Source organism: Lonchura striata, chromosome 5 (genome assembly GCF_046129695.1).
Source record: "Lonchura striata isolate bLonStr1 chromosome 5, bLonStr1.mat, whole genome shotgun sequence".
NCBI lineage: Eukaryota > Metazoa > Chordata > Aves > Passeriformes > Estrildidae > Lonchura > Lonchura striata.
This window is the reverse complement of record NC_134607.1, coordinates 30,000,662-30,013,826: the sequence shown is the minus strand read 5'-3', so window position 1 is coordinate 30,013,826 and position 13,165 is coordinate 30,000,662. Positions and strand designations below refer to the sequence as shown.

The 13,165-nt window shown below is 44.0% G+C and overlaps 1 protein-coding gene across 2 annotated transcripts in view; it reads left to right on the top strand.

The window, feature by feature from the left end:
* Positions 1 to 3,484: 3,484 nt before the first annotated feature.
* The window catches only part of MAPK12 (mitogen-activated protein kinase 12), a 31,149-nt gene continuing 21,468 nt past the window's right edge, over positions 3,485 to 13,165 (top strand). For both annotated transcript variants that reach the window (XM_021555226.3, XM_021555227.1), the window contains exons 1-2: positions 3,485 to 3,687; positions 4,850 to 4,979. In XM_021555226.3, coding sequence (XP_021410901.1) covers positions 3,572 to 3,687; positions 4,850 to 4,979 — 246 coding nt within the window. In that variant the 5' untranslated portion in view covers positions 3,485 to 3,571. The remainder of the gene's footprint in view (positions 3,688 to 4,849; positions 4,980 to 13,165) is intronic.

The following is a 13,165-nucleotide window of genomic DNA, read 5'->3' as shown; positions in this document are numbered from 1 at the left end:
GCATTGAGGTTGGGAAATTCTTTAAGTTTTTTTTTTTTTTTACTCTGTAGACTATAGCGTCTCATACTGCAACAATCTGTGACAGTTTAAAAATTAAAATCCTTCTGTTGTAGGAGAGGACCTTTTGGTGGATTCTGAGGAGGAAAAGGAGAGCATTAAAAGTAGTTGATTTTCATATAGGTGTCTACTACCCTCTACAATTGGCCTCTCTTCCTCCACCAACCTCCAAGAAGCAGGGATAATGGGGTAGTATATAGTTACTAGTAAGGTCTCACTTGACCTCTTGAAAAAATGTAATGTATACTTCTAATTATTTTTTAAAATAAAAAAGCACTTAGGTGTATATATTTATTTACTCCTTTCTTCTGATGGCTTAGTGACCTTGAAACATGGCAAGGCCCCCAGGAAGGCTACATGTTACAGAACTGGAACTGAAACACCCTGCTCATTGAGCAGAGAGACAAAATCAGAAAAGTTGCAAAATAGTTGGCAGTGACTCCAGTGGGGAAGGGTGGGGACAAAATAGCACAAGAATATTTTCCTATTAAAACTGAGATTTTTTTTAATTACTATTTTTTAAACTTTACTTCCTGTTGTAATAAATAGAATTAACTTACTTCCTCCATGGCAACAGATCTAAGTAGACAAGCACAGAGTATTTTTTGAAGGTGGGCATATAGAAAACTTTTTTTAAAAAATAATGTTCTAGGAATCAGCTTTTGACTATTCAGCAAGATTTTGTTTATTGACATTTAAGGTATGTTTTACACAGCCAAATTATTAATATGTGAATTAGTGTATCAAGAATAAAATGATCATATGAAAGACAGACATATAAACAGGCAGAAAGGTGGGAAGATGTTTGATTCTTCAAAGGATTTTGTATGATCTCTTTTCCTGCACGTTATCAGTGCCTGGTCTGGAGATCAGTGTCAGTCCCCTCTCCCTGCACCCAGGGCCCAGCAGCTCACCCACAGTTCAGCTCCTGACAAACAGGTCTGTGCCATTTTGTCATCTCCCAGTGACAGCTTATGGTGGCAGCTTTGCCATCAAACTCTCTCACCAGACTTCATAAATGTAGGATTTCTCAGAAAAACTATTCGATTTCTCACTATTTGCTTGTAGAGCTTCTGCTCCAGCACCAGGCTGGAGGGAAATTGTGCTCTCAGTTCCCAGAGTGATTAGAAAAAGTACTGTACCCATCCCATCTACCTCATATGCTTTGCAGCTGATGGCAACCATCCAGCACATCAAAAGCTGACTCTTAAAAAAACCCCACCACATTCTGATACATCTTAAATCTTCCCTTTATAGGATGAACATTAGCAAAGTGCAATTTTTGCACCATTAATGCATTTATTATTTTTTGTTAATGATGTCTGAAGAAGTTCCTTTTTTCTATTAACTTTACAATAAATGTATGCCAGAAGTAGAAACATCTGATAGCACTCTTTTTTAAATCCATCCTGTCAAGCACACATTGCCCAGAATAAGATATGGCTGTAGCATCTATCAGTCCCCTGGCAACAAATTGTCTTTGGGAAAACACGTCACCACGTATCCAGCTGAGCCTAGCAGGATGCAGAGACTCATGCAGTTTGTGACACTGCTCTAACATCTACCAGCTGTGGATGGACCCAAGTTCTTGACTTATTCCTTTCACAGAGATTTTGAATGGTTTATTAGACAAAGCTTCCCTTGTTACAACAGTGCTGATTTCATAGTCTTTTCAGTAAATTTACCAGCTCATCTCCTGTATGTGTGACCTGGTGGGAAAGCTGGTCTTATATTTGACCTACACAGCTACTTCATCCATCTGTAGCAAAGTATGCCTACATATTTACTGAAGGAAAAACATGGGAAAACCAGAAGTGGATAACTTTGTCCATTTAGAATGTTTTTTAAAAGTTGCTCTGTAATATTCTTAGCTTCTGCACAAGAGTGAACTTCTCTTGATGCTAAGTTAGTACTTTTATCTACTGTATCAAAATAACCTAATTTCTGCCTTGATAAAAAGCAAGCAGTAAAAAAGTACCACTTTGTCACAACTAGATCAAGGAAAAGTAGGTGAGGGATGACAAGCAAAACTAATCCTGCCTCTATTAGAAACATATAAAATGGTAATTAAAAGTAATTTAACTAATGGTCTAGTTTGAAAAAAGAGGAAGCTACTTTATCCTTCACCTTACCTGTACCACATATCACACCAGCTAACATCGGAATGGCAAACAGCATAGAAGGGATGTAACAAATTAAAAAATAATCTCCTGGATTTTTAAAAGTAAATATCTACCATTGATCTAACACTTCTCACAAAGCCTCATGTTAACTGCTAAATGTCAGAGGGTTGCTCTCCTTTCTCACTAACACAGAGATTCGAACAGGTCAGCAGAGAGCAGCACTGGAACACCTGGCAGCTGGAAGGCTCTGCTCTTCTGTACCCCGGGAGGAGCAAGGGCAGGGCAGCTCTTCCACATTTGGTAGTCAGGCACCAAAAGGGCAGGGCCCCTGGCAACTACCAAAATGGCCATGAAACTTGTCCAGATTGCCCCTTTAGAGCTAAACCACAAATTGAACTCCAGTGACAGCAAATCTGAAATTATATAACCTCAGCAACATTGCTCAGGGGTGAAGTAAAAAAAAAAAACCAAAGGCTTTACCAGACACTGGAGGACAAGAATTTTAATCATATTCACACAGAGAACACATAAAACCTATTTTAAACCTGGTCTTTGCCTTACACGTGTTGCTGGCCCAGGCCTGTTTACTACAGAGCCACTGAGAAGGTTGCTCTTGTCCATACTCCAACACTGCAATAATTTCAAGCCAGTGCTGCAACAGTTCAATTCCAGTTCACTTCATCCATGCGCAGGACCACTTGCTCTGAGCACCTGAACCAAGCGCGTGGTTTTTATTTAACTATATGAAATATTGTTGTAACTTGTAGTGTCATTCTGGGATGGTCTGGGAACCTATCAGTTCGTCTCAGGGCAGAGGCTATCCAAAAGCTCACTTTTGGTACTCCCAGCGATGGCACCTCACCGGAACCTGAGCACAAAGGCAAAACAAGGCAGGCGTGAGGGGGCCCCGTGGCGGGGAAGAGCCGGCCGGGAGGGGTTTGGTCCGCACGGGCAGCGAGAGCCCCGGCACCTGCCCCCGTGTGCGGGCTCGCTCCGCCGCCGCCGGGACGCCGCGCCCTGCGCGCCCCGCGGAGCGCAGCCCCAGGCGGCCGGGCAGCAGGGATGCAGGGCGCTGCCGGCGGGCGCGGATCCCAGCGCCGGTCCCGGGGCAGCGGCGGATCCCAGCGCCGGTCCCGGGTCAGCGGCGGATCCCAGCGCCGGTCCCGGGGCAGCCGCGGATCCCAGCGCCGGTCCCGGGGCAGCCGCGGATCCCAGCGCCGGTCCCGGGCAGCGGCGGCGGCGGGCGGTGCCGCCGGCGGGGCGCGGCGGGGCGGGCGGTGCCGCTCGCTCAGGCCCGGCCCCTCGGCGCAGCCCAGCTCGGCGGCGCCGCCGCTCCCGCTCCCCCGGCCCGGGCTCTTTGTCGGCGCGGGCCGGCGGGGGTCGGCAGCGCCATGTCCTCCCCCAAGAATGGCTTCTACCGGCAGGAGATCACCAAGACCCTCTGGGAAGTGCGGGACCGCTACCGGGACCTGCAGCCGGTGGGGTCCGGCGCCTACGGAGCCGTGTGGTGAGCGGGGCTGCGGGGACAGCCCGGGGGCGGGGGCGGCGGCCTCAGTCCCGGCCCGGGGATGCTACCGGGGCCGGCCCTCTGGCGTGTTGGTCCCTGCCAACTTTTCCCGTTTGTTGTCCGGACCCGGGCTGGCCCCGCGGGTGCAAGGGCGGCCCCGCTGTTCACCTGGCCGCCTCGGGCCGGGCTGTTCCGCCAGGGGGAGCCGAGCCGCGGGTGTTCCGTCCCTCGAGGGAGCGGAGCCCGAGCGCTGCCCCGGCCCCGGCCCGGGAGCGCTGCCCCCGCCCCGGCCCCGGGAGCGCTGCCCCGGCCCCGGGAGCGCTGCCCCGGGAGCGCTGCCCCGGCCCCGGGAGCGCTGCCCCGGGAGCGCTGCCCCGGCCCCGGGAGCGCTGCCCCGGGAGCGCTGCCCCGGCCCCGGGAGCGCTGCCCCGGGAGCGCTGCCCCGGCCCCGGCCCCGGCCCCGGGAGCGCTGCCCCCGCCCCGGCCCCGGGAGCGCTGCCCCGGGAGCGCTGCCCCGGCCCCGGGAGCGCTGCCCCGGGAGCGCTGCCCCGGCCCCGGGAGCGCTGCCCCGGCCCCGGGAGCGCTGCCCCGGGAGCGCTGCCCCGGCCCCGGCCCCGGCCCCGGGAGCGCTGCCCCCGCCCCGGCCCCGGGAGCGCTGCCCCCGCCCCGGCCCCGGGAGCGCTGCCCCGGCCCCGGGAGCGCTGCCCCGGCCCCGGGAGCGCTGCCCCGGCCCCGGGAGCGCTGCCCCGGCCGCGCTGCCGAGCCCAGCTCGCGGCACCCCGGAGCGGCTCCCTGGAGCCCGAGGTGTTTTAGCGCTTGAGGCGGGCCCCTCAAACGCAGTTTGGCTCTGCGTTGGTGGTGGGTTTGTGTGTTTAGTGGGATCTTTTTGTCTTGTTTCTCGTTTGGGAATTTTCCCCCACTCCGCAGATGTTCCTCTTTAAAGCTTTTGATAATTGTCTACATTTCATCACAGGATCTGGCAGGCTTTTAAACGATGGCTGCCTGCAGAGGTGCTCTGGGGACCCGGTCTCCCCGCTGGCGCGGGCGGCTGCGGGCCCGAGGCCCGGCAGGATGCAGCCGCTGCCCGGTGCTGGCCGCGTCTGCTGGGGTTTGCAGACAGGCTTCGGTCCTTGCTCACCGAACTCTATCTTTTCCCTTAAAGCTCAGCCGTCGATGGAAGAAGTGGTACCAAAGTGGCTATTAAGAAATTGTACCGCCCGTTTCAGTCTGAACTCTTTGCCAAACGAGCATACCGAGAACTGCGTCTCCTGAAACACATGAAACATGAAAACGTGAGTTGAGTCATTAGCTCAAAACCACAGCTTAGACACTCTAAATCAAAGAAAATATGTATATTTGGACAGGGCAGATGTGTACCTGAATGGAATTAAGGAATCTTTTAGCCTGTTTTTTTTGTCTGCCTGTTCTACAAATATCACTTCACACAAACTAGAATATCCTGTGCGAAACACCACTTAATTTCCACGTAGGAAAAATTGGGTGGGGAAGGTTAGGACTACAGTGCAATTTGCTCAGTGCTAGTGAGAGGGATTAAAGACCAGAAATTACAGTCTCTATCTTTTTTCTTTTTTTTTTTTGTTCCCCTGAGCTTTCATGAAGATGTACACATGCATATCTCTGAGGCGGGGTTAGCATTTTTCTCCTTTTTTATTTCTTTTTTTCTCCCTTTTTATCGTTTATGAAGCATTTGAAACTTTCAGGCTGATATTAATGGGAAACAGGAAAAGTCCACAAGTGGCTAAACAAATTGCTTTACTGTGAAACAGAGAATAGGTAATAGAATTCTGCACATAATTCCCATATAACATGAAAGAACAGCTGTAGAAAGAAATGTTGAAAGTGTGATTGAGAGAAAGATTCATGGTCCCAATACTGCTTAAGAGTTAGGAAAAAAATAAAGAAGTTTGTGCAAAAGCAGTTGTTACAGAGTCTCAAAGCATGGATTCCAGGTGAGAAGAGTCCCAGGGTGGATTTGGAGGGTTACCATAGTATTTTTAAGTGCTTTTCATGAAGAATGCATAGGATAAAAAACTCTTTATTTGTTTGGAGGGAATTGTTAAAATGATGCATAAGAACATAGTTTAAAATGTTAATTGATGTGGAAGATTAGAGAATACCTCCATTCAGAGTGCCTTCACAAAAAACTGAGAGATCAAAAGCATGAGAGAAAATGGTAATAACAATAACTAGACATTGCTATTTAATTTTATAATACTAATATTGTGAGTACCAACTAGGTTCTTTTGAAGAATAATTTGTAGGCTATCCTGACAGTCCAGAAGGCAAAAGAGCTTTTTGTAGGCTTAAGAAACTGTCTACTTGTTTTAATCTAAATCTTTTTATCTAAATACTTCAAAGTAACTGTCCCATAACCTCTACTCCATATGTTTAAGAGTTAATGTTTGCAGGAAACTTCTGTGTATGGGCTTTAATACTCTCAGCGTTTTCTTTACTGAACATTTGGGAGCAGAGCAGCCTGCACAGTTGCCAAGCTCCTGTGTCCAGAATTTTGAGATTATTTTTCTTCCATTTCCCAGAATAATCTGTTGGGTAGCATTTTCCACTCCTAACAGGTTTTGTACAGTGTATGCCCTGTGGAATAATACTCTAGAACTTCCCTGTGGGCTCAATTGGTAATTAAAGTGTCCTGAAGAAAATGCTCACTGGGGAACCGGAGCACAATGTGTACAAGTTACAAATCAATATATATGAAGGAAAGGAATGATTTACAATCTTAGGAAACACTGTGGGCCACAGAAAGAAGAGGTTTGTGTACTAAAGAAAGGTTTTAACGTGAATTGTTAAAATCATCTACTCATTAGAGAACAAAGACTGAATAAATGATCCTGCGGGATTGGAAGCAGGAACTGACTGTTCCACCCATCTGTGATAAGACTGACATGGCAGTACAGCCATCAAGACAATTCCTATCTGCCACCCCAGCCTCACTCCCTTTTGTCAGTCCTGTTGGCCATGGTGAATTAGAAGCAGCAGCAATGCCTTTTAGGATTTTCAGTTCCTGAGCTGATCTCAAGGGTGCTCCTTTAGCTGTTCTATCCATCCAAAATTAAACCGGAATGGCAATATTGCTTCTCATCATGATTTTCAGCCTGACCCCTTTGACCAATGATCATTCTGTTAAAGAGCTTCTTTTGCATATTTCATAGAAACATAGAACCACGGAATGGCTTGCATTGAAAAGGATATGAATTATTATCTCATTCCAACTTTTCTACTGTGGACAGGGACATCTTTCACAAACCAGGTTGCTCAGAGCCCTATCCAGTCTGACCTTGAACATATTCAGGGATGGGATGTCCACAACTTCTCTGGGCAACCTGTTCCAGGGTGTCATCACCCTCACAGGAAAGACTTTATTCTGTTTATATGATAGTTAAATTTGCATCCAATTCATTCTTCTTACCTGTTTTTATTTCAGAATTACTTCTGTAACCATGAGGAAATTGATGTTGGCTTTTATGGAAAGTGTGATATTTTATTTGTTTGACTATGATTACCTCTTGATGGACCATCTCTGCCCCTTGTAGCTTTCAGGGAATTCTTGTGTTAAGCATGCAGCAATACATTATCACAGTTTATTTAACCTTGTGCTGTATTCAGAATGATGGAAGAAATTGTAATGTTCTGACACATTTTGTTAAAAATAGTAGCTCTGATCCTCCATTAAGATAGCAGAAGATACCATTAAACCTGTGTTTCAGTGATATAATTAATCAGCATGTCAGTGAAGAAAAATGGAGGAAAACTACTACTTAATACCCTAGATGACCTCCATTATATCCCCTTTGAGGACTATGCTCATCTTTTGTGTGCAGAACAGTTGTAGGATGACCAGAAGTTCTGTAAAAGCAAATACAGGAGTAATTCTACTGAATTTTATTGGATTTGTATTTTCCTTTGTATAGAAGCTACGTCACAGGTCAATTTGCTTGTCTATTTAGGCATTTTCAAGAGGAGGTGGCTGGTTGCAGCATCTTTCACTAGACCTTTGCTCTCCATAAGGTCTCTCAAGTAAATGTTTTTATATAGACCATGTAGTGAGGAGTGTTCCTGTGTAAACAATGCAGACTTGATCACGTGGGACTTCTCATCAGCCCTTTGCAAACAGATCCAAAGGACTGTTGAGGGCTGTGTGTGAAGGGGATGAGACTTGTCTGTGAGAAGCAAGTCAGTCTTTGATGACACTGATACGCTTTTTTTTTTTGGTAGGCATTTTAATTTGAGAGAGCACGGGATGTTTCCCAAACTTCATAAGCTGTTTCTACTACTAAAGAAGCAGTCTAACACAGATCAATTCCTAAGACTTTGCCAAAAAGAAAAGTTTGTTTTCAATGGGATAAGCTGCTGGATCACTCTGTAGCTGTATAAATAGCTGGCTTATGGAAGGACATGGTATGGAAATGAGGAATAAATGCAGCTAAGGCAAAATGAAGAAAGTTCTTTTTGGGGTTGTTTTTCTCCTTCATTTAATCATGCTAGTTTATAGTATTCATCCATTACAGCCTTAACAGCTGTTGATTATTTATTTGGCATCTGCTGAATTTTGTACAGAGGAACACTCTTTTTACCTTTAGGAAATATTTTTCAGTAGTGCTGCTTCTGTGTTTCTGTCCATTTTGAGTTAATTTGAAATGAGGACCTTTAAATTTACCTATTATGGCTCTGGCTTAAAACCAGAGCAAAAAAAACCAGTGAAAATATGGCCAGCATGCTAACTTTGGCCCTGGCTTTAGCTCTCAAACATTTGCATAGCTCTGTTTGTGTATTCTTCTGCAGTTAATGGAGATGTCTGTGTATGCAGAGTGAAACCCAGACTAGTAAGTGGAGGTGCAGAACCTTTTGTTTCTTTTGGCAGATAACTTGGATTTTCTTACACATTTGGATTGTGATACCTTGATACTGCTTTTGTTGAAACAAGTGCACGGTTGCTTGCAGTGGTCCAGCCCTGGTGCTCTCCTCACCTCCAGTTTGTTGAGAGAAATTTTCAAGCAGGACTGCAGAATAGCTGGCAAGGGGAGATTGCACTGGAGAAGGAAGAGAAGAACAATGGCTTATGCTGATGGCTCGTGTCAGAGCAGAGTGTGGATTTTATCAAAGTGTGGCATTCGTACTGATGTGTACATATAGGCACCCATGGGAATTCTGACACAGTTCTACTACTTAAAGTCTAAATGTGTTTCTAGCGTAAAATTTCTGACAAATGCCCATTAAACATTTCTTGGGTCAGTTAATATTGTACAGATGTTTTCCCTTCCTGGAAACTCTGTATGTAAGAGGCCACTGCAGTATTTGTTTAAAGGTACTCTATATTATGCTCTCATTCATTGCTCAGGGTGGAAATTATTCTCTGGTGTATGCCCACATCTGAAGACCAGTGTGTGTTTTGCATTATGAGAAGCATGTAGCTTTTTTCCCCCTTTGGAAGAAATTGGATATCCAATAGACACCAAATTATCTGTCTACAATTATATTTCTGAGGATGATCCACTTTTACATTGGCTGCTTTTGAATTCTGTTTTATTTTTTATTATAGAAAATGTTGAGCTTTTTATTTTCACCTACAGGGTGTCAACCAGGGAAGGAATTAGTTCCAGAGAAAATAGTCACACTATGTTCCTGCTTGAGAAAAATCTTAAATCTGTCCCCTTTTGCAGTTAGTCTAGCTTGACTTGAGCAGTGGAAAGCAACAGTGTCTGCAGTGTACAAAATCATAGCAACAAGGGAGTTGTAGATGCATGGTGCCTTAATGGATGAGAGTGTGCTCACTGTGTTAGGTTTCCTGCAGCAAGTCCTGCAGGATTGCACCAGCTAAAAGCTCACATTCTTTGTGTACATATATGCCAGTAAAGTGCATATATTTCCTGTCTGGAAATGGCAAATCTCCTTATTGGTCCTTATGAAAGCAAAAACACAGTTATAACTGGACAAACTGTTGTCAAAAATTTGTATGGGAGAAACACTCTTGTCTGCCTTTCTGCAGGTTGAAAGATTAGCACATCTAGGGAACTAACAGGACACTGGATTAATTTTATTTTGGTACTCGGAAGTCAATAAGTCAGATTAGGGGTATCTGTTGTCTTTCTGCCTATTTTCCTAACTTGACTAACAGGTGCTTTATGTAGGCTGGGCTTCAGCTGATAGCCATTTATTCACACCCAGCCTTGGGTACTGATAAAGCAGGCTGATGAGCTTATTCCATGAAATGAAAATAAGAAATGCAGCACTAGAACCCAAACTTTCTCTTTTGATTGTTATCCATTCTAGAGATGAAGATGAGTCTGTCTGCAGGATTTGAATCTGTCCAGTGTTACATATGAATCTTTTGAAGGAAGAGTGTGATGATGTTCAAGGGTATGGCTTGTGAGTGCCAGTGTACTGATCAGCAGGAGAAAAGAAAAGGAGGTCTTGCAGGCTTCCCTCATCTCTGTGAGGAGGAGAACTGACTATGGTATAAGTCTTGGTATTAATAGTAAATTTTTTTTAAAATTGAGAATTTTTAGTGAAATAAAAGAGTGCAGGTGCCCATGATGAGAACAGCAAAGAACATGAAGTTAATCCTGCAGAAAATTTAATGTGACATAATGCATAGTTCAGCAAGGCTCTCTCTTAAGAAATGTACTTGCATGTTTAGCTTGAATGCTAAAGCCACTCAACTTCACTGTGTTTTCATGCATAACATCTGCAAGAGAAAGCAGCACTTACTGAATGAGACACATAACCTACATTATTAATTTATACTAGGTTCAGGTCTTTTCTTGATGTACTGCTGCTTACATCAGAAACTGTCTTTTTCAGAAATGAAATGGGTCAGTCCTTGAATAGAAGTAATCCAATACATCAAAGTACAGGGGAGAGCAGAGGTAATAAGGAGCTATTCACCTGTCTGTGCTCTGCTGTTAGAATAGTGTTAGGAAAATAAGGCAGCTGAGAAGGGAAGGGCAGAAACCACCGTACCAATATGAGCCTGTTATTTATTTGTTAACAATAGTAAAGTTGGTGAGTGTGGTCTGGGGACACACACAGTAGGGTTAAGAAAGGCTGGAGATGTTGCTACCCACTCCCCACTGGCTTCAGACTAAATATATTGGGCCAAAAGCATACCTGTGGAAAATAAGTTAGCCCAGTAGATGGGTAGTTTTGTGTGTTTGCACTTCAGGAAGGTGGAGCATCTCTCTTACAAAGACAGGCTGGGAGAGTTGGAATTGTTCTGCCTGGAGAAGGCTCTGGAGAAGACCTTAGATCAGTCATCCACTACACAAAGAGGGCTACAAGGGAGCTGGAGAGGAACTTTTTACAAGCATGTGTAGTGACAGGACAAGGGAAAATAGTTTAAACTGAAAGAGGGTAGATTTAGATTGGACATAAGGAAGGAATTCTTTACTGTGAGGCTCATGAGGCACTGGCACAGGTTGTTCAAAGAAGATGTGGATGCTTCATCCTTGAAAGTGTCTGAGGCTGGGTTGAATGGGGCTTTGGGCAACTTGGTCTAGTGGAAAGCATCCCTGCCCATGATAGGGGTCTAGAATTACATGAGCTGAAAGATCCCTTTCAACCCAAACTAATCTGTAGTTCTATGGAAGTGATGCAGTATTACACCCTGTCCTTGAGATAAAAGCTATTAAAGTACTTCAGTGCAGGCTCAGGAAATCCAGGTTATTTTTCAGTCAAATGTAAGTAGATGCATTCTTTGTGGTCTTATTTGAGAAATTGCCTCTTGGCAGGGTTAGTCAGGGTAAAAATAAGACCCTGAAAAGGCAGCACTGCTGCTGATTTCACTGATGCTGCTTTTCATTGCCATTGCAGAGTGTATTGGGTTCACTCCTCAATTGGGCTTCCATGTCAGTAATTGTGCTGATTAACACTAAAAATATATTTATAAAAGGTTTCACATGTATCTTTATTACATTTCATATAGTCAACATGATGGAAAAATAAATTATTCTTGTGATTATTTATGGTGGCTTGCTTTAGTGCTGGAACATCATAAAGTTCTTTACAAATATAGTCTTTAATTTAGAGGTTTCAAACAGAAATAGGATTTTCCATCATATTATAAAGGCGGGAGTTGACTACACTTTGTCCATTTCTTTCCCTTTTCCTGAACAAGTGGCTGGAGTTGTATCTTCTTCAGAGAATTTATTTTATCCCATACTTCCTTGTGCTTAATATAGCTGCAAAAATCTCTGGCCTAAATGGAAATATGAATGAATACTCCAGTACAGTAAAATAATCCCAAACCACAACTATTAAATAAAGATTTTGGACAGTAACATGGATTTCAGGATTTTTAGAAAACCTGGTTTGTAAGAGAAGAACTATTGTGAAAACCTTAGCATATTTAAAGATTTTTCTGGTTCATTATTTAAAATTCCCTTCTTAGGGAGCTGAGCATTGGTCTTGGTGGCTTCATTCACTGTAGAGGATTTGCAGCAGTGATAGGTTTGTCTCTGTAAGTTTGCAGCCTTACCTCAGCAATAATGTACATCAGGCAGCATTAAGTAAATACCAGGAACTCTGTGTACTTGAATGGATATGCATTAGAATGTTAGTGAACTTCATTAGTGTGATTTGGGGCTGGTGTGTTCTGCATGGAAACATGTTCTTTGTGCTCCTGTGTATCACAGGGGATGCCTGATAATGCCTTGGTGTAGTGATGCATGTGATAGAGCAGACCCATTATTTCATTCTCCGCTGTGTTCGTTCTTTTCATTGTGGTGTCCCAGTGTCTTTCACTGCTACATTCAGATGTGATGGGATTTATTTTCTTACGGTTCTTGCTTAGGTGTACGAGGGCGTGGAAATACCTGCTTGAGGAGAACAAGCAAGACTTTTGAGAAAGTGGGGCTTGATAAGGGAAGATGCATATTAAGTAACTGCTAAAATGTTAACTTACTTCTTCATCTATGTACATCTGAAGAGAGCACACAATTTTTCTGGCTGTTTGCATACACACACTGCCTTAGGAAATGCCTGTAGAGCTGCATTATGCTCCACTGTTGCAAAGTACGTCTTCGTAATCCTGTCCTCCTCCCTTCTCCTGCTACCTCCACAGAGAAAAGGAAAACCTTATGTAAAACTGTCATAAAAAAAACATTCCTATTGTAATGTTATCTCTAGAGGTAATACTTCAAATAATAACCACATCCTCTGTGGGTGTAATTATTATTTTATAGAAGTCTTTCTTCTTTAATTAGTTTCATATAACAGTTTCATATAAATATTACTAGTGACTTTTTTTCAAAGATATATGTGGCTGCAGACAAAGGGAGTTTTAATTTTCTGCCTTCATCTTTATTAGTTTTTCTATCTTCATCATTTTGACATTTTGGTAATATCCAGTCTAACTGTAATAGTCTGCCCTTAATGTGGGAAGACTGAAAATATGTGCAATAAAGATTTCATCACAGTTGGGCATTGAAAGCTTTAAATAAAGGAA